Source organism: Nerophis ophidion, linkage group LG22 (genome assembly GCF_033978795.1).
Source record: "Nerophis ophidion isolate RoL-2023_Sa linkage group LG22, RoL_Noph_v1.0, whole genome shotgun sequence".
Lineage (NCBI taxonomy): Eukaryota > Metazoa > Chordata > Actinopteri > Syngnathiformes > Syngnathidae > Nerophis > Nerophis ophidion.
The window spans coordinates 31,066,572-31,088,224 of NC_084632.1; the positions used below are offsets into that span (position 1 = coordinate 31,066,572).

A 21,653-nucleotide genomic window follows, 5' to 3' on the forward strand; every position below is an offset into this window, starting at 1 on the left:
AAAATGTATTTTATGTTTATAAACTCAGGAAATATGTCCCTGGACATATGAGGACTTTGAATATGACCAATGTTTAATCCTGTAACTACTTTGTATCGGATCGATACCCAAATTTGTGGTATCATCCAAAACTAATGTGAAGTATCAAACAACAGAAGAATAAGAGATTATAACATTATAACAGAAGTGTATACATAACATGTTAAAAGAGAAAGTAACCAGATATTAACAGTAAATCAACAAATAGATTAACAATTCATTTTGTACCACTTGTCCTTAATAATGTTGACAAAATAACATGATAAATGGTACATTGTTACTGCATACTTCAGCAGACTAATTAGTAGTCTTTGTTTGTTTAATTACTACTAAAAGACAAGTTGTCTAGGACGTTCACTATTTTATTTAAGGACAAACTTGCAATAAGAAACACATGTTTAAAGTATCCTAAGATTTTTTGGTTAAAGTAAAGCCAATAATGAAATTTTTTTGTGGTCCTCTTAATTTAGAAAAGTACCGAAAACTATCAAAATAATTTTCGTACTGGTACCAAAATATTGGTATTGTTACAACACTAATTCATACACATCAAAGTGTAAATAGAATGTATGGCTGTATACAGGGTTGGGTAATATAGAAAAAAAGCATTTTTTTCTTATTTCAGCATAAAATATCTGTGTCATGTTTGTGTTTGCAGAATGAGGAGGGCAGTAAATATTTTCCCTCCAAAAAAGTACCTGATTTTAAGTTTTGCAAGGATAATTTAAATTAGCTGAAAGGGAAACTGCAGTTTTTGGAATTGTGCCTGAATTTCACAATCCCTATGTGAGATAAGAATACATGTTTTTCTTGTTTTATGCATTCTAAATCATTAATAAATGCTAGTAAAAGTCAGCCAACAATGCAGGTAATGAGGATTTAATTTATTCCGCCTATAAATTCCTCTAAAAACAACAACAACATTTTGTATAAATGCTGTAGGTATATATGTAATGTCGTACCAGGCACATTCATGAAAACATGTAACATTTACCATATTTTGGTCATTTAAAGCATACCCAAAACATTTTGACGGCGCTATAATCTTATAGAGCACATCGCAACATTCACTATTTCTTTCAACAATAACAGCTACTACTAATCATGGCAGACTTCATGAGAGCAAACAACGACTTCTCTGAGACAAATGAGGATCCAGAACCTTGCATTTTTGAGCCTGAATGTACTGAAGATTAACTACAAGTTTTAGACGCTTGGCGCTAAGGAGATCGAGCTCTGGTGAAACACTAACCCAAATTAAGTCTGAAAACCTTTGACAAGTTGACTTAATGTCCGTCCGTCGCCGCCCAATAGGACCTTTCAAAGTGTAAAATGCGATCCGCCTTGATGACGAAGTATTTTATTTTGAAAGTAAAATAATACCTACATTTTGTGTTTGTGCGTGACTTCCTGTCCAACACTAGCAGACTTTAGCTGAATTGAACAGATTTTTTGAGGTGTCCGGAAAAAATTAAAGTTTTGCGTATATTTAGTGCTGGAATGCGGAACGACAATGGCATGACGGTGACGTTCTGCGGGCGGTGGAAATTGACACACGGACTTGAATAATAAGAGTGCATTGACACACGTGTACAGGTCAGTGACCAGTTGCGCATTCAGTGGAAATTTGAGGTAAATATCATGTAGCAGTACTGTTCAGTTTTAAAAAAGAAACACAAGTTACGAAAATATTACAACAATCACTTACTGTACAATGTCTGCTCTGACTGGAATGCCGATTGAAGACTCAAGCTGGATCTGCTATAACTCAGCTTCTAAAATTTGCAGCTCATCTTCCATACATTCATGCTCAAAAGTATACGTTTCTGGATCATCATTCGTCCCAAAGTAGTCTTTGTTGGCTCATGAAGTCTGCCATGATCATTTGTGTTGTTGTTGAAGGAAATAGCGTATGTTGCGAGGGCTTTGTAGGTGGAATTTTTTAATTATATTTTTTGTTTAGCAGTTGGGCTTCACTGTAGCGGAGGGGTTAGTACGTCTGCCTCACAATACGAAGGTCCTGAGTAGTCCTGGGTTCAATCTCAGGCTCAGGATCTTTCTGTGTGGAGTTTGCATGTCCTCCCCGTGAATGCGTGGCTTCCCTCCGGGTACTCCGGCTTCCTCCCACTTCAAAAGACATGCACCTGGGGATAGGTTGATTGGCAACACTAAAATTGGCCCTAGTGTGTGAATGTGAGTGTGAATGTTGTCTGTCTATCTGTGTTGGCCCTGCGATGTGGTGGCGACTTGTCCAGGGTGTACGCCGCCTTCCGCCCGATTGTAGCTGAGATAGGCACCAGCGACCCCAAAGGGAATAAGCGGTAGAAAATGGATGGATGGCTGTTTAGCAGTTAGAAATACTGCTGTGCTACATAATGCTTAGCGTTGGTTTTACTCAAGTTGCATTTGTTTATCACTCAGTTTCTAAAACTTGAAGCTTATTATCTGTATATTCCGGTTAAAAATATTAGGTTCTGGATCATCGTTTGTCCCAAAGTAGTCTTTGTTGGCTCTCGTGAAATCTGCCATAATTATTAGTGTTGTTGCGCTCTGTGAAATCAATGTGCCCATGATTAAAAGTTTTGACAATTCTTAAAATGACCAAAATGCAAAAAAAATATTACGTGTTATTATAAATGTGCCTGCTACTACTTTACATATACAGTTAAAGCACAAAAAAATTTGAGGGTCTAGGACCATTTAACAACCTGCGTCGTAGATGTAGTCATTTACGGTTAAGGTAAAGGAGCATGTGTAGTCAAAATGACTCTGCTTTTATACATGATTAATGCTGTAATTTGTTTTGTGATCAATTGCATGTACAAACCCTGTTTCGATATGAGTTGGGAAATTGTGTTAGATGTAAATATAAACGGAATACAATGATTTGCAAATCCTTTTCAACCCATATTCAGTTGAATATGCTACAAAGACAACATATTTGATGTTCAAACTAATAAACATTTTTTTTTGTAAATAATCATTAACTTTAGAATTTGATGCCAGCAACACGTGACAAAGAAGTTGGGAAAGGTGGCAATAAATACTGATAAAGTTGAGGAATGCTCATGAAGCACTTATTTGGAACATCCCACAGGTGTGCAGGCTAATTGGGAACAGGTGGGTGCCATGATTGGGTATAAAAGCAGCTTCCATGAAATGCTAAGTAATTCACAAACAAGGATGGGGCGAGGATCACCAATTTGTAAGCAAATTGTCGAACAGTTTTAGAACAACATTTCTCAACAAGCTATTGCAAGGAATTTAGGGATTTTACCATCTACGTTCCATAAAATCATCAAAAGGTTCAGAGAATCTGGAGAAATCACTGCACGTAAGCGATGATATTACGGACCGTTGATCCCTCAGGCGGTACTGCATCAAAAACAGACATCAGTGTGTAAAGGATATCACCACATGTGCTCAGAAACACTTCATAAAACCACTGTCAGTAACTACAGTTGGTCGCTACATCTGTAAGTGCAAGTTAAAACTCTAATATGCAAAGCGAAAGCCATTTATCAACAACACCAAGGAACGCCGCCGGCTTCGCCGGGCCCAAGCTCATCTAAGATGGACTGATGCAAAGTTGAAAAGTGTTCTGTGGTCTGACGAGTCCACATTTCAAATTATATTTAGAAACTGTGGACGTGGTGTTCTCCGGAACAAAGAGGAAAATAACCATCCGGATTGTTTTAGGCGCAAAGTTCAAAAGCCAGTATCTGTGATGGTATGGGGGTGTATTAGTGCCCAAGGCATGAGTAACTTACACATCTGTGAAGGCACCATTAATGCTGAATGGTCCATACAGGTTTTGGAGCAACATATGTTGTCATCCAAGCAACGTTATCATGGACGCCCCTGCTTATTTCAGCAAAACAATGCCAAGCCACGTGTTACAACAGGGTGGCTTCGTAGTAAAAGAGTGCGGGTACTTTCCTGGCCCGCCTGCAGTCCAGACCTGTCTCCCATTGAAAATGTGTTGCGCATTATGAAGCGTGAAATACGACAACAAGACCCCAGACTGTTGAACAACTCAAGCTGTATATCAAGCAAGATTGGTAAAGAATTCCACTTTCAAAGCTTCAACAATTAGTTTCCTCAGTTCCCAAATGTTAACGGAGTGTTGTTAAAAGAAAATGTGATGTAACACAGTGGTGAACATGCCCTTTCCCAACTACTTTGGCACGTGTTGCAGCCATGAAATTCTAAGTTAATTATTATTTGCAAAAAAAAAAAAAAAGTTTATGAGTTTGAACATCAAATATGTTGTCTTTGTAGTGCATTCAATTGAATATGGGTTGAAAAGGATTTGCAAATCATTGTATTCCGTTTATATTTACATCTAACACGATTTCCCAACTCATATGGAAACGGGGTTTGTATTAACAAGTTAACTTTGACAGCCCTTATTAAAAGATGCATTATTATAATATTGAACTTAACAGTACCAGGTACAATGCAGTGAGCCTTGGCTTTGCCCTGTGGGCTGTTCTGGCTCTTGGACTGGGCTGGGATGCATTGGGCTCAATGGCTTTCACATTGGCCCTCAACTACAAACAGATGGAACTCTACCATGCTCTGCCCTTCTTCTGCTACCTCCTGGGAAAGTGCGTCAAGTTGGGCCTGAGAGGTCGAGGGTGAGTCTTTTTATGTCTCTTCAATGCTGTGCAAGTGTTGCGAGTGATGAGTGTAGAATTGTGTTTCTTGTTGTCTGTTATGTGCATTCTGAGCTTGCGGTTAAAGCTGGAAAAGCGAGCTGAGAAATATTTGTCCAATATAGATTCTTGTTTTGCCTTCATGTCGTTTTGACCTTATGTCACTTGGTATAAGAAAGCTCAGTTCTCTCAAGCACCACAGAATTACTGAGGTAATCAGATTGGATGCTGTTACTCGTGTCTGTTTATCTAGTAACAATGTTCCAAGGACATTTCAAACAAATGGAGTGGCGGATTAGAAGGGTTTGTGGGAAGATATGTCCAGATGACATTTTGGCCATGCCCAAACTCTTCAGCTATGCTCATGTGTGCAGCTTCTCTAGCAGCTTCCCAGCTACAGCTGACAAGATCACTGCAGGGTATGACCTACACTGAAGACTCAAAGCTGATGTGTGGCTTTCACTGCATTCCTCAAAAGGAAACCAAATCCCTAACCAAGGGAAGCCCAACTACCGTGGTACCTCAGTTTTTGTTATTTATCCATTCTCAAGGATTTGGAAGTCCAAATATTCCTCTCTAGACACCCAGAAATGTTAACACGGAACACTTTTTATAGAGAATATATTATTCATAGAGCACAACTTGTAGGCAAGGCAAATCAAAGTGCTTTACAGATGCATACAATTTACAAGAATGCGAATAAAATCATGAGTTAAAATAAAATCCTTATCAAAATGTTGAGTGTAGACAAAATATTTTAATTTGTATATTATCTGTTAATGGCTTAGCTTTTATTAATCACTATAACAAGATGCTCACATTTCATTCTTTAATGCTTACTGGTATTTTTTTTAAATGACTACTTTTTTTGTGACACTTTTTTTTTTTTTAGGTTGTTGCTGTTTCTGAAAGTCGCTGCGACAGTGCTGGTGACTTTTGCCCTCTGTTGGCTGCCCTTCTTGTCTGACCCTAGCCAGACCTTACAGGTGCTCAGGAGAATCTTTCCCGTGTCTCGAGGCCTATTTGAGGTACAACAGTTGACAGAAAAGCGAGAAACCCAAATGTCTTAGATCTATTGTTTCCACTGAGAAAGTATTTGTACTTTTATTGCACTTGTCTAAGAATTGTGGTTTGAAAACTAATAAAATAAACAGGAGAACACTTGTGATCCCATGACAACATTTCCAGGGAATTACATTTTATTCCTGAGAAACTTCATGCATTTCAAAAAGAATCATTGAAAGATACTAGACTGTTTTTATGAGAGGCAAGCAATGGGTTCCTTGTGTCCTCAAACAGTTCCATTTTCTCAGCATTGGTACACACAGTTAATTCCTTCAGTCCGACACTGATCAGAGAAGGATAACATGATTCAAATCTGAGAAAGGTCAGAGGATCAGTTACACTCTATCTCTAGGAAGTGAAAGGATATGAGGAGAGTGTGGAGATGGCTTATTCTGAAATCTTAGATGTAAGGTGTAGGTTCTCATCAGTACTGTTCTAGTTTGACATTCTAGGGATCCTTTTAGTTAACAAATCTTATGGCCAGTCTATATTATTGGCTGATTAAAAGAGTGGTACAAATTCATGTTAGACAAAGAATGCGCTTTAGAAAACATGTGACAGACTCTTGGTGACTGAAAAGTTTCATAAGTTTCATTTTGCATAATGATGTGGCATGGGACGGAGTGGCTCGGTTGATAGAGTGCCCGTGCCAGCAACTTCAAGGTTCCAAGTTCGATCCCTGCTTTTGCCATCTTAGTCACTGCTGTTGTGTCCTTAGGCAAAACACTTTACCCACCCGCTCCCGGTGCCACCCACACAGGTTTAAATGTAGCTTAAAGATGTAGATAATGGGTTTCACTATGTAAAGCGCTTTGAGTCTCAAAAGAAAAACGCTACGTAAATATAATTCACTCTAAAATTGATTAAGAGATGCCTTAGGAATGAAAAAATACATACGTCAAAAGTTACAGGTTCAAAGAATTGTTTGTGCCACTCTAACTGTAATCACCTATAAACAAAAAAACATTTAATATTCCCTGGCCGCTTTATGGTTTACTTTACTACGATCTCAGTGCATCACAGATTTTGAAGTACCATTGATTACATTAACTTTGAGTACCCATTTAAGTTTAATGTTAAAATTACATCAGTTTTACAGTGTATGAAGAGTTTCTAACGCAAATGAAGTGTTTAGCTTCTAAAAGATGGAAAGTACCAGTAGACTGGAAAAACAAGTTGACTATATATGCTTACTTGTGTTTCATTGTATTCATTAAACCATACCCAATAGCATTAACAATTTGCAAAGTATGTGAAAATACCGTCTGAACATATCAAAATGCTAAAAATTCAGTCAGTCTTTTTGAACATTCCGCTTAAAATATTTTTGGCAATTTCCTTAGATAATCACTGTAGTAACACTTCTGCACTCTGACCATATTATTAGATCAGCCATAATGGAAATACACAAAAATTGGAAAGAGATGTGCTGTTTATCATTCACATTGTTTATGTAAGACAAGAACACATATGCTTGGCTTTCTTAATGCTAACAATTGAGTCAACAGATCAATGGTCTTCTATTGCCCCCATTATACCCTCTTAAAAACATCCAGAAACCGCCAATAATACTCCATTTAGACGATGTGACCTGATAAACCAAATGTAAGCGATATTGTTATTATAAGCGCCAACGCAGTCTGACTATTTTAGCGGGGCATTTTTAGCAGTTAGCTAATCCTAGCTTACTCTGCTATGGTTGACACACTAAGCCGGCGTCTGCTTCTGCTTCATCTCACACTTGCTAAAAGTAAATTCTAGATTATAATTCGTTCATCTCTCACCTGGTAGCAGACTAATGTGGCTGTGGACCGACAGGCTAGTCGACTTTGAAATCCCCAGAGAGAGTGAAAAAGTCATAGTTGCGGAAACTCTTTTTAACCTTTCGTGAGGATTGCGATTTGAGGCTTCATTTAATTGGAATTATGTGAGCGTCCCGTCGTTCGGCATCCCAACAAGAGTGTAAATTGTACAGTAAGTGTTTGTTTTATTATGATTTGTAATGGTTAGTTTGTATGTTTAGCACCTAGCAATGTTGCTAATGCTCTATTGTTACAATAAAGCTGCATCCATTTAGCACTTTGCTTCCAAAACCTTTTGCTCATTAGCTATGGATTTGGGCTCAAAAATATAAGTTTCTGATCATATTTTTTTCCCAAAGTAATCGTTGTTGGCTCTCACAAAATCTGTTTGATTAGTTAATATTGTTGTTGATAGGGAAGGGAGCTGTGGTTCCTAACGCTACGTCACAGATCACGTTAATGGCTTCCTCATTAATTCTCAAAATGGCTCGAGAATCTCTCTGAGATTGATACTATTTATTTGCTAAATGTAAAAGTATTTTGATGTCATGAATAAGAAATATATGATAATAGCTTCAATATAGAGACAACCTGTTTTTCCACTCTACTGTTACTTGAAAGGCATTTAGAAGAGCTGTGCTTCAACCTACGTGCACATTGTGTTCCACGGCCGAGCACATAACGCAAAACACTGGGATCTCTAATCAGCCTATTAAAATCAATTCAATCTTTGCTTGACCCCCTCATATCCCCACAAAAAAACCCACAATTTAACATGTCTTTAAAAAATAAAAAAAACTTGGAAAAAAATATTGTTTAAAACACATTATCATGGCATGTACTACAAACAATTACAGTATTTTTTCTAAATGCATTGTATTGTACAGACCTTTAGAGCAGTGGTTCTCAACCTTTTTTCAGGGATGTACCCCCTGTGAAATTTTTTTTAATTCAAGTACCCCCTAATCAGAGCAAAGCTTTTTTGGTTGAAAAAAAGAGATAAAGAAGTAAAATACAACACTATGTCATCAGTTTCTGATTTATTAAATTGTATAACAGTGCAAAATATTGCTCATTTGTAGTGGTCTTTCTTGAACTATTTGGAAAAAAAGATATAAAAATAACAAAAAATGTGTTGAAAAATAAACAAGTGATTCAATTATAAATAAAGATTTCTACACATAGAAGTAATCATCAACTTAAAGTGCCCTCTTTGGGGATTGTAATAGCGATCCATCTGGATTCATGAACTTAATTCTAAACATTTCTTCGCAAAAAAAGAAATCATTAACATCAATATTTATGGAACATATCCACAAAAATTCTAGCTGTCAACACTGAATATTGCATTGTTGCATTTCTTTTCACAGTTTATGAACTTACATTCATATTTTGTTGAAGTATTATTCAATAAATATATCTATAAAGGATTTTTGAATTGTTGCTATTTTTAGAATATTTTTAAAAAATGTCACGTACCCCTTGGCATACTTTCAAGTACCCCGAGGGGTACGCGTACCCCTATTTGAGAACCACTGTCCCAGACTACTGCTGGAGGGTGTAGCAATACTACTAAAGAAGGGGTCAGTCTACATACATGTTCCAATGATGGGAATATGAGGAAATTAGTCCTCTCCAGTCAAATTAACTTGCCACAAAATGGGATGGACCAAACAAAAGTAGTGCAAATTGCAGCAATCATTTCAATGATTCTGCTTTTAAAGAAGCGTTTTGGTCAGATTTTGGATGTAAAAATTTAAAAAAGAGCAAAAAGCCAAATACTAAATGCAATTCCGTGAATCAGGAGCACCTTCGAGGGGAGAAAGACTAAAGCCTGGTTTTTACACTTGTGTCACGGTACTTGCGAAAGTCTTGCTTCTTTCCCTGGGTACCCTCCCACAAGTCCTGACGTGCACTTCTCAGAAATCTTAGATTGCCGTCAGCGGCAAAGCTTTGGGCAGAGTAGGGCTGGGCCATATGGCCTTTTTTTAATATCTCGATATTTTTAGGCTATATCGCGATAAACGATATATATCTCGATTTTTTGACTTGGCCTTGAATGAACACTTGATGCATATAATCACAGCAGTAAGATGATTCTATGTGTCTACATTAAAACATTCTTCTACATACTGCATTAATATATGCTACTTTTGAACTATCATGCAGAGATGGAAATCACAACTAAGTCAATTGACCAAAAGCGTATTTATCAAACAGTTATTAAGCAGTGGCACAAACGTTCATGTCATTTCCAAAACAGAAAGTGCAAGATTGTCAGAGGCATTTTAAGTGTTAAATATAAATGAGCCGCATAATAGTAAATCAAATAGTATTCGTCCTTAGCTATGTGGTAGGTTATTACGGACGTTATGAAATTCTCTTCATTCTCTAGCAGTTAACTTTTCAAATGATGCTACATGTTAGCATACCTTCAAGTACCCCCAGGGGTACGCGTACCCCCATTTAAGAACCACTGATTTAGAGGACCGGAGTAATGCGGTGTCTCCTTTGGGCTGCTTCTTTGTGTTGCCAAGTCTGCTTTTATTAGTTATTATAAGCTACTAGTTTTTATAGTGCTGGAGCGTTTCTCTTGTGACATCTGGCGACACTGTCTTCATCGTGTAACAAATGGAGCTAGGAAACTGCTTATTAAGTTCCGCAGAGACGTATTTGAGTGATGAAGCGGAAAAGTCAGTGTTGACAACAAGTGATATGTATGTCTGTGTACCAAAGCTAATGCTCGACCTTCCAGTTTGTTGAGTCAAAACTAGACAGAGCTAACTGAAACACGTCAAACACCAGCATCTGAAGTTTTTCAATATTTTTCTGTATAAATGTTCATCGTTTGGATGTGTGTGGCTGCATTTTGCGAATGGTGGCTGACTTGCCGGTTAGGCTGCTAACAGGTAGGACGTGTTTTCAAGTTTGTTTCTCTAAACTGCGATGAGGAGGTGACTTGTCCAGGTTGTACCCCGCCTTTCACTTGAATGCACCTGAGATAGGCCCCAGCACCCCCGCGACTCCAAAAGGGACAAGTGGTAGAAAATGGATGAATGGACGGATGTTTTTCTAAATTTCTTTTTCCTCTTCCTTTATTTTGCTCAATTTTTGTTGTTGTTCCGATTAGTATGGTTAGAGGGCGGGATTGTGTCGATTTATTTTTGTTGTGTAAACCTAGCTGGGACAACAAAGAGTAATAGTATAATTTCCCTTTATTGCTCAAATGGCGCAGCCCTTTTACAAATATTATTTCAACCGAGAGCGAAAATACTCATAACTCAAGGTATGCTTGCAATTTAAAGCAAAACAAAAAGCTGCGAGACTGCTCTAATCTCACATTGCTCGTAAGTTAAAGCACCACTGAATTCGTATACGTCATAAAATAAATAGTGTCTCTTCTTCAAGGAAATGCATCTAGCACGGGGTGGTCTGAAAGGATAGAACTCGATAAACCAAGAGAACACTGCACACAGACATTTCTTACGTGGGTAACCAACACAAGATGCCAGAGACTGTGATGACACTCAGACAGGCTGCTGGGCGAACATCGTCCTTAACTGTGAAATTATGTGTGCAAACATACGCTTTGTGTAAAGGGGTGTGAACATTTGTTGGGAACGGCGTGATGTGGTGTGGTGCTTGTGGCAACTTCTGGAAGGGAGCAGTTGTAAGTTTACCCACTGAAGTACATTCTGGCATCTCAGATTGCTGCCCGCTCACAAAAATGGCACCAAATGCTTCTCCCTGTGAAATTCCAACATAGCTTATAGGTGACGGTGCAGCACCAATTGCTGGAGAGCCTGCCCCCCCCCCCTTCCCGATCATGTGTTGCCTTCAGGTGGTGTTTAAAAAAAAATCCCATGGTGGTTATTTGGAGAGAAAACAGAGAGGGCTGTAGTTTAGACAGCGAAACATTGCACAACCCTTTGCTGACGGGGCTGCCATGAGGGTCTACACAGCTGTGTTGTGAGCAGCTGTAGCATGGAAGGGAGACAGAAATAAGATGTCTGGTTGTGGCCCGACACTAAAGCATTTGTAGATTACAATAATGAAATCAAATGTTATTCATTTGGAAGTGTTAAAATCATTAATGTAATAATTTAAAATATGTAATTTATTAATGTATACATGTATTACTTTCACTGTATTTTTGTTTTGCAAATTGTCTCCAACTCGTTAGACACAAATTAAGTTTTTCTGGGCTGAAGGAAATGATGACCATATCCTCAGCTGACATTTAATCAGCAAATTAATTCATTCATTTCTAAACTCAACATCAAAAATCTGAATTATTTACACTCTAGCCTAGCATTTACAAATACAATTGTCCAATTATTTCTTAATTAATTCTTCCTTGAAAACTTTGATTATTGGTTGGTCTGTAACTGCTGGTCAAGGGAAAACTACTCTCTCTACATGCCTTTTGATCTTATGTCCCACAGTTTAGAAATATGTCCGTAGAGCGTGTTACTTACCACACACCTCTGAAATGTATTTTGAAACCTGTGTACCAGGAATGTTCCTGGGAATTTCTGTTTCACTTTCCAGATGGGAATTTATGTCACTTATTTGCTTTCTTTCCAAATTGGATGTCAGAGTCATATAGTAATTGAGTTTGAAAAGACCTAATGACATGTTAAAAAAAATAGTTTATGAACAATAAAGTGTCATTGCAAAATGTATTGCACGAGTTAAATGTTCTGAATGTGATGACAATCATTTGGCCTGTCATCACAGGCGCCGTGGCTCGGTTGGTACAGCGACCGTACCAACAACTTGAGGGTTCCTTGTTTGATGTGAATGGGTGAATGTGGAAATAGTGTCAAAGCGCTTTGAGTACCTTGAAGGTGGAAAAGCGCTATACAATTATAACCCATTTACCATTTAACCAAGTTGTGTACTTGTGTGGACAGGATAAGGTGGCCAACACATGGTGCAGCTTGAACGTCCTGATAAAGATTAGATCCATTCTGTCCAGTGACTTTCAACTCTACCTCAGGTAATCCGTACATCTGTTTATCAAACCTAATCTTCTCCATCTATTGTTTTTTCTGTGATTTGTCTCTTTCTTCCATTACAACCTGCCTGTCTTATGTCGTGAAGCCTTTTGGTGGGAAAGCCGAGCCTTCCCAAGGGTGTGAATACTGTGAACGAGTGAGCTAGAAACCTCTTGTGGGGATCCTCTGAACATGAAGTCAAAGTTGCTTTCAGAATGGGGCGGTATAGCTCGGTTGGTAGAGCAGCCGTGCCAGCAACTTGAGGGTTGCATGTTCGATCCCCGCTTCCGCCATCGTAGACACTGCCATTGTGTCCTCGGGCCGTTGTGCTCCCAGTGCCACCCACACTGGTTTAAATGTAAAAATTAGATATTGGGTTTCACTTTGTAAAGCGCTTTGAGTCACTAGAGAAAAAGCGCTATATAAATATAATTCACTTCAATTCACTTCACTTCACTCTTGGAGTTATTGAAAGGAGGTGTGTGTCATATACAGCAAAACAAATGTTAAACCTTAAAGGCCTACTGAAACCCACTACTACCGACCACGCAGTCTGATAATTTATATATCAATGATGAAATATTAACATTGCAACACATGCTAATACAGCCGGTTTAGTTTACTAAATTACAATTTTAAATTTCCCGCAGAGTTTCTTGTTGAAAACGCCGCGGAATGATGACGCGTGTTTGTGACGTCTCGGGTTGTAGCGGACATATTAGCCCAGCACCACACATGGCTAAAAGTCGTAATCTTTTCATTGCATAATTACAAAGTAATTTGGACATCTGTGTTGCTGAATCTTTTGCAATTTGTTCAATTAATAATGGAGACTATAAAGAATAATGCTGTTGGTGGAAAGCGCTGGATTGCAGCTGCCTTCAGCACCGAAACACAGCCTTGTTTCTTTGTTTGTTGTGAAGCTTTAACAGACCGGTCAAGCAAACATGTTTCTCTACGTCAACCAGCAAGTTTTTGCATGGGAAAATTGTGATAGTAAGTCGGCTCTTACCGGAGACTTCAGTGGATTATGGGATCTCCTACCGCAGCTCAAAAATCAGCTGTGATCTTGGCTCCTCGGCTTCTCTCAGAGACACTGGCGTTCACCGCAGCCATCCGAATTTCAGGTATGACTTTACAATCTCACTAAAACACTATTAAAACAATAAGCAGATAAGGGATCTTCCAGAATTATCCTAGTAAATGTGTCTAATTACATCTGAAACCCCACCTGGAGCAGTCGCCTTTTTTTTTCTTTTTTTTCCTAGTACTTCACTCTAAACTTCCTCATCCACAAATCTTTCATCCTCGCTCAAATTAATGGGGAAATTGTCGCTTTCTCGGTCCGAATAGCTCTAGCTACTGCGGGCTATGATTATAAACAATGTGAGGATGTGAGGAGCCCTACAACCCATGACGTCACACGCACATCGTCTGCTACTTCCGGTAAAGGCAAGGCTTTTTTATCAGCGACCAAAAGTTGCGAACTTTATCGTCGATGTTCTCTACTAAATCCTTTCAGCAAAAATATGGCAATATCGCGAAATGATCAAGTATGACACATAGAATGGACCTGCTATCCCCGTTTGAATAAGAACATTTAATTTCAGTAGGCCTTTAATGTCTGTGTGATACAAGTTGTTCTGAAAAAGAATGAGGTGTCAACTAAGCATCACAGGAAGTTTTTGGATTTACTATTTTGAACAAAAGCCGACATCCTGTGAATCACTGAGAGGAAACAGTTGATGTAACAGTTGTGTCATGGAGGATTGGGTTTAAATAGCTCGACACCCTAAATATAGGTCATATGTTTCCTGCATGAGCATGATTCTGCCAGACTGTTAATTCCTTGGCTCAAGTCAGACCTCCTTGACTGTAGTGAATTTTGAATTTTCAAACAAATGAAAAACACTCCTGTCTTTTGGCACTGTATTTAAAATGTACACAGAATTAATCAGCTCTCAAACAGTGTGAAAATGATACCCTTATAAATAAGACACTTGCCGTTGTTTAGAGTGAGCATACTGAATTACAGCACTAGAGTAGTTCCATGTTTGCTCAACTTTACACAACTAATTTCTATTTCTGAAGCACAAACACATTGCTGCCCTGATACCTCAGCCAACTGACAGACCACTGGACACATCCTACCACCTAATCACACTCCTCTGACTCCCCCAGCCCCCACCCCCAGTAGGTGACAATTGAAGGGTTAAACTAATGGTCCTGAGAAAGGGGTCCAGTGTTTTAGTGCTCTTTTCTTTGTCGCTAGAACTTTCACTACAGGGGTAAACCAAATAAAGGATCTACAGTCAAATGATACTGTCAATGATTAATATAGTCAATGTTTGGAAATTGATATCTACTATTAGCTCTCCTGATGTGAAGCCTTGTCAACAGATTTTGTAATTCTGGAACCAAACTTTTTTCTTACAGTAACTTCCTGCATCTCAAGACCGATAACTTATTTGATAATATATATATATATATATATATATATATATGTATATATATATATATATATATATATATTAGGGCTGGGCACCAATAAAAAATTTTAATTGAAGTTAATCGCACGTTTTCTCTGATTAATCGCGATTAACTGCATTGTATACGCAAAGCCCAATAATGAATTCAAAAGTAGAGTGCAGTGCACCTTTATTGGAATATTCTCCCACATAAACAAAAGCGCCAAAACATTTGTTGTGCAAACACAATTCAAATCAGTACTTGTTTAACAGTAGCAGTTAAATAGCATATTTTATGAAAATCAACTCAAAAAATGTAAATACAAACATTTAAGCTTATTGCCACTGCCAGGGTATTTAAGTTATCCTGTTTGTTATGGAAAATAAATATAATCTACATACAAATCTCTGAGCCACAATCATAACATCTGAACAGGCAATTTCTGAGGTAACAGCAGGAACATTTTTTTTTATCAGGGATCTTATGTTTAAAAAACCTATATTATAGGTAGTGGGCTGTTTTAGGGAATTTTTTATCAAATTATCCGTAGTAGCAATATTAATAATGTTGTGTTTATTCTGCGTAGTGCACTTAAAATAATTATGACCATATTTAGGAATTGATATGATGGGAATTTTCCAATTGTTTGTTTGGTGCTTTGATAAACTGAACGCATCATATACATGGTACTATATTGTGATGTTATGAGCCAGGGAAAAAAAGAACTGCCCTACCAGCATGCAACAGGAGTGACGAGCATGCGCGGTAGCCCGGTAAAGGTTGTGTGTAGCCATGACGGCATCTTGTATGTTGTGATATGCACGCTCTGAAAGTAAACGTTAAGAACTCAGCCAACACGCCTCGTCTGCATTATTCATAAATAGACAGACAACACATATACTCCGCTGCTTCACAGGCCGCTGGATGTAGCCGGCAAAGTATTCCCATGCTAGCTAGCCGGTCTAGCAAGCACGCGTCATTCAGTCCAAAACGGCCCGATCTATCCACATTCAGAATTGTCTGGCGGTCGTAAGCTATCCCGGAGTGACCACGCTGTAAGCCAGCCATGAAATTTGCAGAATTGTCCGGTATTTTTGCCAAATGTTTCATCTTTACCAAGAGCCCCTCCACGCCGAAGCCCGCCCGGGCGCCACCATCTTTATTAAAAAAGGCGTTAACAAAATAAAAGCATGTAAACAACATACGCGAATCCGCGATAAAATAATTGTCGGCGTTAATAGATTGATGAGTTAACTCGTAATTAACGCATTAATTTGCCCACCCCTAATATATATATATAATTGGAATTTGAATCGCAATTCTCACGTTGTGCGATTCAGATCGATTCTCATTTTCCTAAAAATCTTTTTTTTTTTTTATTATTTTTTTTTTTATCAATCCAACAAAAGAATACACGGCAATACCATAACAATGCAATCCAAATCCAAAACCAAACCTGACCCAGCAACAATTAGAACTGCAATAAACAAAGCAATTGAGGAGACACAAACACGACACAGAACATACCAAAAGTAGTGAAACAAAAATGAATATTATCAACAACAGTATCAATATTAGTTATAATTTCAGCATAGCAGTGATTAAAAATCCCTCATTGACATTATCATTAGACATTTAGAAAAAAAACCCAAAAAAACAATAATGTCACAGTGGCTTACACTTGCATCGCATCTCATAAGCTTGACAACACACTGTGTCCAATGTTTTCACAAAGATAAAATGAGTCATATTTTTGGTTCGTTTAATAGTTAAAACAAATGTACATTATTGCAATCAGTTGATAAAACATTGTCCTTTACAATTATAAAAGCTTTTTAAAAAAAATACACTACTCTGCTAGCATGTCAGCAGACTGGGGTGGATCCTGCTGAAATCCTATGTATTGAATGAATACAGAATCGTTTTGAATCGGAAAAATATTGTTTTCGAATCGAGAATCGCGTTGAATGGAAAAAATCGATTTGTAATCGAATCGCGACCCTAAGAATCGATATTGAATCGAATCGTGGGACTTGCAAAGATTCGCAGCCCTAATATACATATATATATATATATATATATATATATATATATATATATATATATATATATATATATATATATATATATATATATATAATTATTATTATTATTATTATTATAATTATTTTTTATTTAACTGTAGCTGTGGATATTTTCATTATTCAAGAAATTGTATTCGTAAGGTATTTATTTGCTTAGTCCAGTTGCAATAATTAAATGCTCTCAGAATAATGACCAGAATGATGGAGAATTTCCATAGGCCTGTTTCCAAACATTTTGGGATTTATACCCTAAAATCATTCAGGTATATTAAAGCACACTTGCCAACCCTCCCGAATTTTCCGGGAGACACCCTAGTGTGTGAATGTGAGTGTGAATGTTGGCTGTCTATCTGTGTTGGCCCTGTGATGAGGTGGCGACTTGTCCAGGGTGTACCCTGCCTTCTGCCCGATTGTAGCTGAGATAGGCACCAGCGCCCCCCGTGACCCTAAAGGGAATAAGCGGTAGAAAATGGATGGATGGACACCCGAATTTCAGTGCCACTCCCGAAAATCTCCCGGGATTACCTGAATTTCTCTCGATTTCCAGCCAGACCTGAGTGAGGACAGTCTGTCGTCACGTCCGTTTTTCCTCCTTATAAACAACGTGCCGGCCCAGTCACGTTATAACATCTACGGCTTTTGGAGCTCAGTGCGCAACTGCACACACAGTATGAATTTAATGTGGAAAATCAGATTTAAAATCTTCAAATCTTTGTAAAATCTTATCAGATCAGGCTGGCAATGTGTTGTGCTGATATAGAATATTTTCACAGATTGGTCCCTTGGAATGAATCTGAATCATCTGAATCCATGTTTTGATTTTGTTTTTATGTTTGTTTGTTTTCAGTATGGCCTGCACTATTTTAGCAGTCTTACCATCCTGTATCCAAGTGTTGAAAAAACCCACCTTCTGGCAATTTAAAGTGGCTATGGTGAGTGATTTAGGCACAGTCATCCATCCATCCATCCATCAACCCACTTACACACCCATCCATTGACCCATCCATCCATCAGTGCTGACAAAACCTACCTTTTGGCAATTTTAATGGCCATGGCTAGTGATTTAGGCACAGTCATCCATCCATAAACCCCTTCACAAATCCATCCATTCACCAATCCATTCATCAATGTTGACAAAACTACTTTTTGGCTATTCAAAGTGTGTGTGGTCAGCGATTTAGGCCCATCCATCCATCCATCCATCCATCCATCCATCCATCCGTTCATCCACCCACTCAACAGCCTTTCCAATGCTGATGTCAAGCCATTATTGAGTAATTTTGCCTATTTCCGACATTGAAGTATTCTAATGTTAAGTGAGTTGCAATAATACATATACTAATATAGTGGTACCTTGACTTCCGTTATTAATCTGTTCCACATGGTTTAATTGCAAACCTAAACAAATGTTGCCATAGCAAACAGTGTCATGTAAATCTAATAATCTGTTCCAGTCAACTAAAACTATTAACACAAAGCAGATTTTTTAGAAAAACATTTATTTTTTTATGAGCATATACAGTAATAGATGAATGAAATGGATAAATGACCATGAAATACCACTTTAACCTCTATTGAAGTTGACGGCAATGAGCCAACACTACCCATGTACTTTGCAGGTAATTATTTTTTAAGTTCATTTTATTTCCCACGATGTTTATCAAAGTGCTGGCACTCGTGTCACATTCAAAAACACAGGGAGAAGGGCATTGTGCTCACACGACTTTGTTTACATCAACTGATGTAATTGCAAACATGCGCGCAAAAGTTTTTCTTTACAAAACTACAAAGCACGGCCAGTAAGCGCCATATATATGATTGATTGTTTTGCTTGACTTACCCCAGCCTTGCGGTTCATTTAGTGACTCGATTAGACTATTACTGTACACTACTGAAAATATTTTGCTCCATTGTCGCTTATTTTGCAATCATACTAAATAAAGTAAAGCAGACCACCAATTACAGTTAAATTGTACAAAAAATGTTTTGCCAAAAAATTGGATGCATCGCAACTGATGTACCACCGTATACTTTCTTAAAAGTCCACTATTATCGTTTAGTAACAATTAAAACTTCTGTCCCTCTAGGTCAACTCATCTCTGGCATTCTTCCTCTTCTCTTTTCACGTCCACGAGAAATCCATTCTCTTGGTTTCCTTGTAAGTACAGCAAAAATCCAAATTGAATCATCCCCCAAGAAACTCTGTCAATCTTCTACACCAGGAATTTTCAACACAATTGTTTTAGGGGCCACAATTCCTGAAAGCCAATGTTTGAGGGCCCTTCACTATTACTCGTATTTTGTATATTCAGTAGAAACAGCATCATCTACTGTAGGCATTTGATTTCAGTCTACAGTAGAACCTTGATTTATAAAATGAATTGGTTCTTCAACAGGGTTTGAAAATCGAAAGGTTTGTATAGTGAAGCACATTTCTCAATAAGAAACAATGAAAATATGAATAATGGGTTACAGCCTTGACAAAATTGCCTTTTTTAGTTAAGTTTTGTACACTTCCAACACAATATAAAGTACTATACAGTACTGTATATCAAACAAACTTAACAAGGAGGTGATGAATTCCTTTTCTCTTTATTAACAAGCCAAAACAACAACGACAAGTTGAGCTGTTTTCCGTTAAGCGCTCCTCTGCCTTCACAATTGATTAGAAACCACAAAAATCCTTAACTTTAACAACCATATTGCTAAAATGATAAACGTTTAAAAATGTTAATCTACTTACATTACATTAGCATCGTTAAAGAAGCAGCTCACGAGAGAGAAAGGAGCAGACAAAGGGGGTTTGAGGGGGAGGGGCAGTCTGTATGCTCTTGGAAAAAACGTCACTGAACGAGTATTTCACTGTAATATAAGTCCGCTTTTGTAACATTTTCTAGAAAAGTCAGTTTTTATCCCCCTAGAGAACTTCCTGTGGTACGAAGCCAGCTTCCTACCTCTTCAGTACTAGCAAGCACAATATGACTGCCAGCGGGACACAAAATTTATAAATTAAGCATTGGTACAGCAATAACTTAGTTACATAAATCACATTGCAAAAACTATTTGTAATTTCCATAAAGGATAGGACTTAGCAGGTGCGCGTTGAAAAACTCCTTGGTTATGTAAAACACAAGTTTGGACTCCGCCAGGTTGAAATGTTAATGCAAAGATCTGCCTATGTGTTTACAATGGTCCAAGTTCCTCTCTACTCTGTTTTTAAGAATTAGCTGCAAAAATGTTTGTCTCCCAAGATTTTAACTGAATAGCCCTGTTCTGCACATTTGCAAAATTACTTTTTTTTGCCCTCTGTCATCAAATTCAATTCAACATTGTCATAAACTTGAGCTGTGTATGCTCATGTCAGCCATATTTCATCAGATAACATACGTGTTGTTCATGACCACTATATAAAGGTAGAGGGTAAACCCATCGGTACATTCAAGAGCAGAGGATCTGTGCTCCTCTATTAATCTAGATTAGAGTAGATTGTTGCTTTATTAACTATTGAGTTATATTTCCCACCTGTCCCCCCTAAATCAATCAGTAATGCATGTCCAGGGATTAGGAAAGAATGGAAGGCAGCAGCTTGGGGCGGTGTTTGCGCAGGATCAATTATTGGGCTGTAACAGGATCGCCAACAAGCAGTGACTGTAATTATGGGATCAGGGACTGGTGGAAAGTGCCCCCCTTGGAGCAGTAGAGTATACAACATGACTTGTCAACACTGATGCAAGCAGCCAGCCATTAACTTCACACAGTAACGCAGGGGGAAAATATTGTTGTTCCTTTTGAAATATGACACTTGCTGTGACATGTTTCCATCACTTATTGTACATACTAGTTATGTTATTGATTAAAACTATAATGGTTAATCAAAGAGTGACTGCCATGTGAGGAGACAACAGTAACCGATTTATGTGGATAATGTTTTGTGTCATTAGTTTAATATTACCAACACGTGTTGCTGCTGATATTTGATGCTGACCTAACACTACCCCAAATCCTTAACTGTACAGTGTTTGACAGTGTTGATAACCTGCTTATGTTGATCTTTTTTTAGGCCTGTCTGTCTCTTCCTGAATGACCTTCCACTAATGGCCATTTGGTTCCTACAGGTTTCAACATTCAGGTAACTCAAAATGTGGATTTGGAAGTAAAGAACTTATATTTCTCAATTATTGTATTTATTTAAAGGGACCTGTGATGATTGTAATCTATATTTAAACTTCCTTATTTTCTGTGATGCAAATTGTACTCCATAGTCACTTTTATAACCTGTCTGCAATATCTGTTTCTGGAGGCGTTACCCAATTGCACATGAAACCATGCCCCCTCCTCTTCAAAAGTATCATATTTTATCTTTTGAAAAAGTACACCGTTTAAATTTATATTTTGAAGCCGTCACCGTTATTTCCTTTCCAGGCACAGTCAGAAATAAACTTTATAAACATATAGATTCAACTGGTCACAACATTATGTACACCTGCACCTTTACCGATCAATTGCCATTACATGTTGTACGTCGGTATTAATATG

The 21,653-nt window shown here is 37.9% G+C and overlaps 1 protein-coding gene across 1 annotated transcript in view; it reads left to right on the plus strand.

The window, feature by feature from the left end:
• Nucleotides 1-21,653, plus strand: part of alg6 (ALG6 alpha-1,3-glucosyltransferase) — a 57,426-nt gene that overhangs the window by 6,316 nt on the left and 29,457 nt on the right. Inside the window, exons 7-12 of the mRNA XM_061883689.1 lie at nt 4,494-4,679; nt 5,590-5,725; nt 12,481-12,566; nt 17,965-18,049; nt 19,205-19,275; nt 21,178-21,246. Of these exons, the coding sequence (XP_061739673.1) occupies nt 4,494-4,679; nt 5,590-5,725; nt 12,481-12,566; nt 17,965-18,049; nt 19,205-19,275; nt 21,178-21,246 (633 nt within the window). The remainder of the gene's footprint in view (nt 1-4,493; nt 4,680-5,589; nt 5,726-12,480; nt 12,567-17,964; nt 18,050-19,204; nt 19,276-21,177; nt 21,247-21,653) is intronic.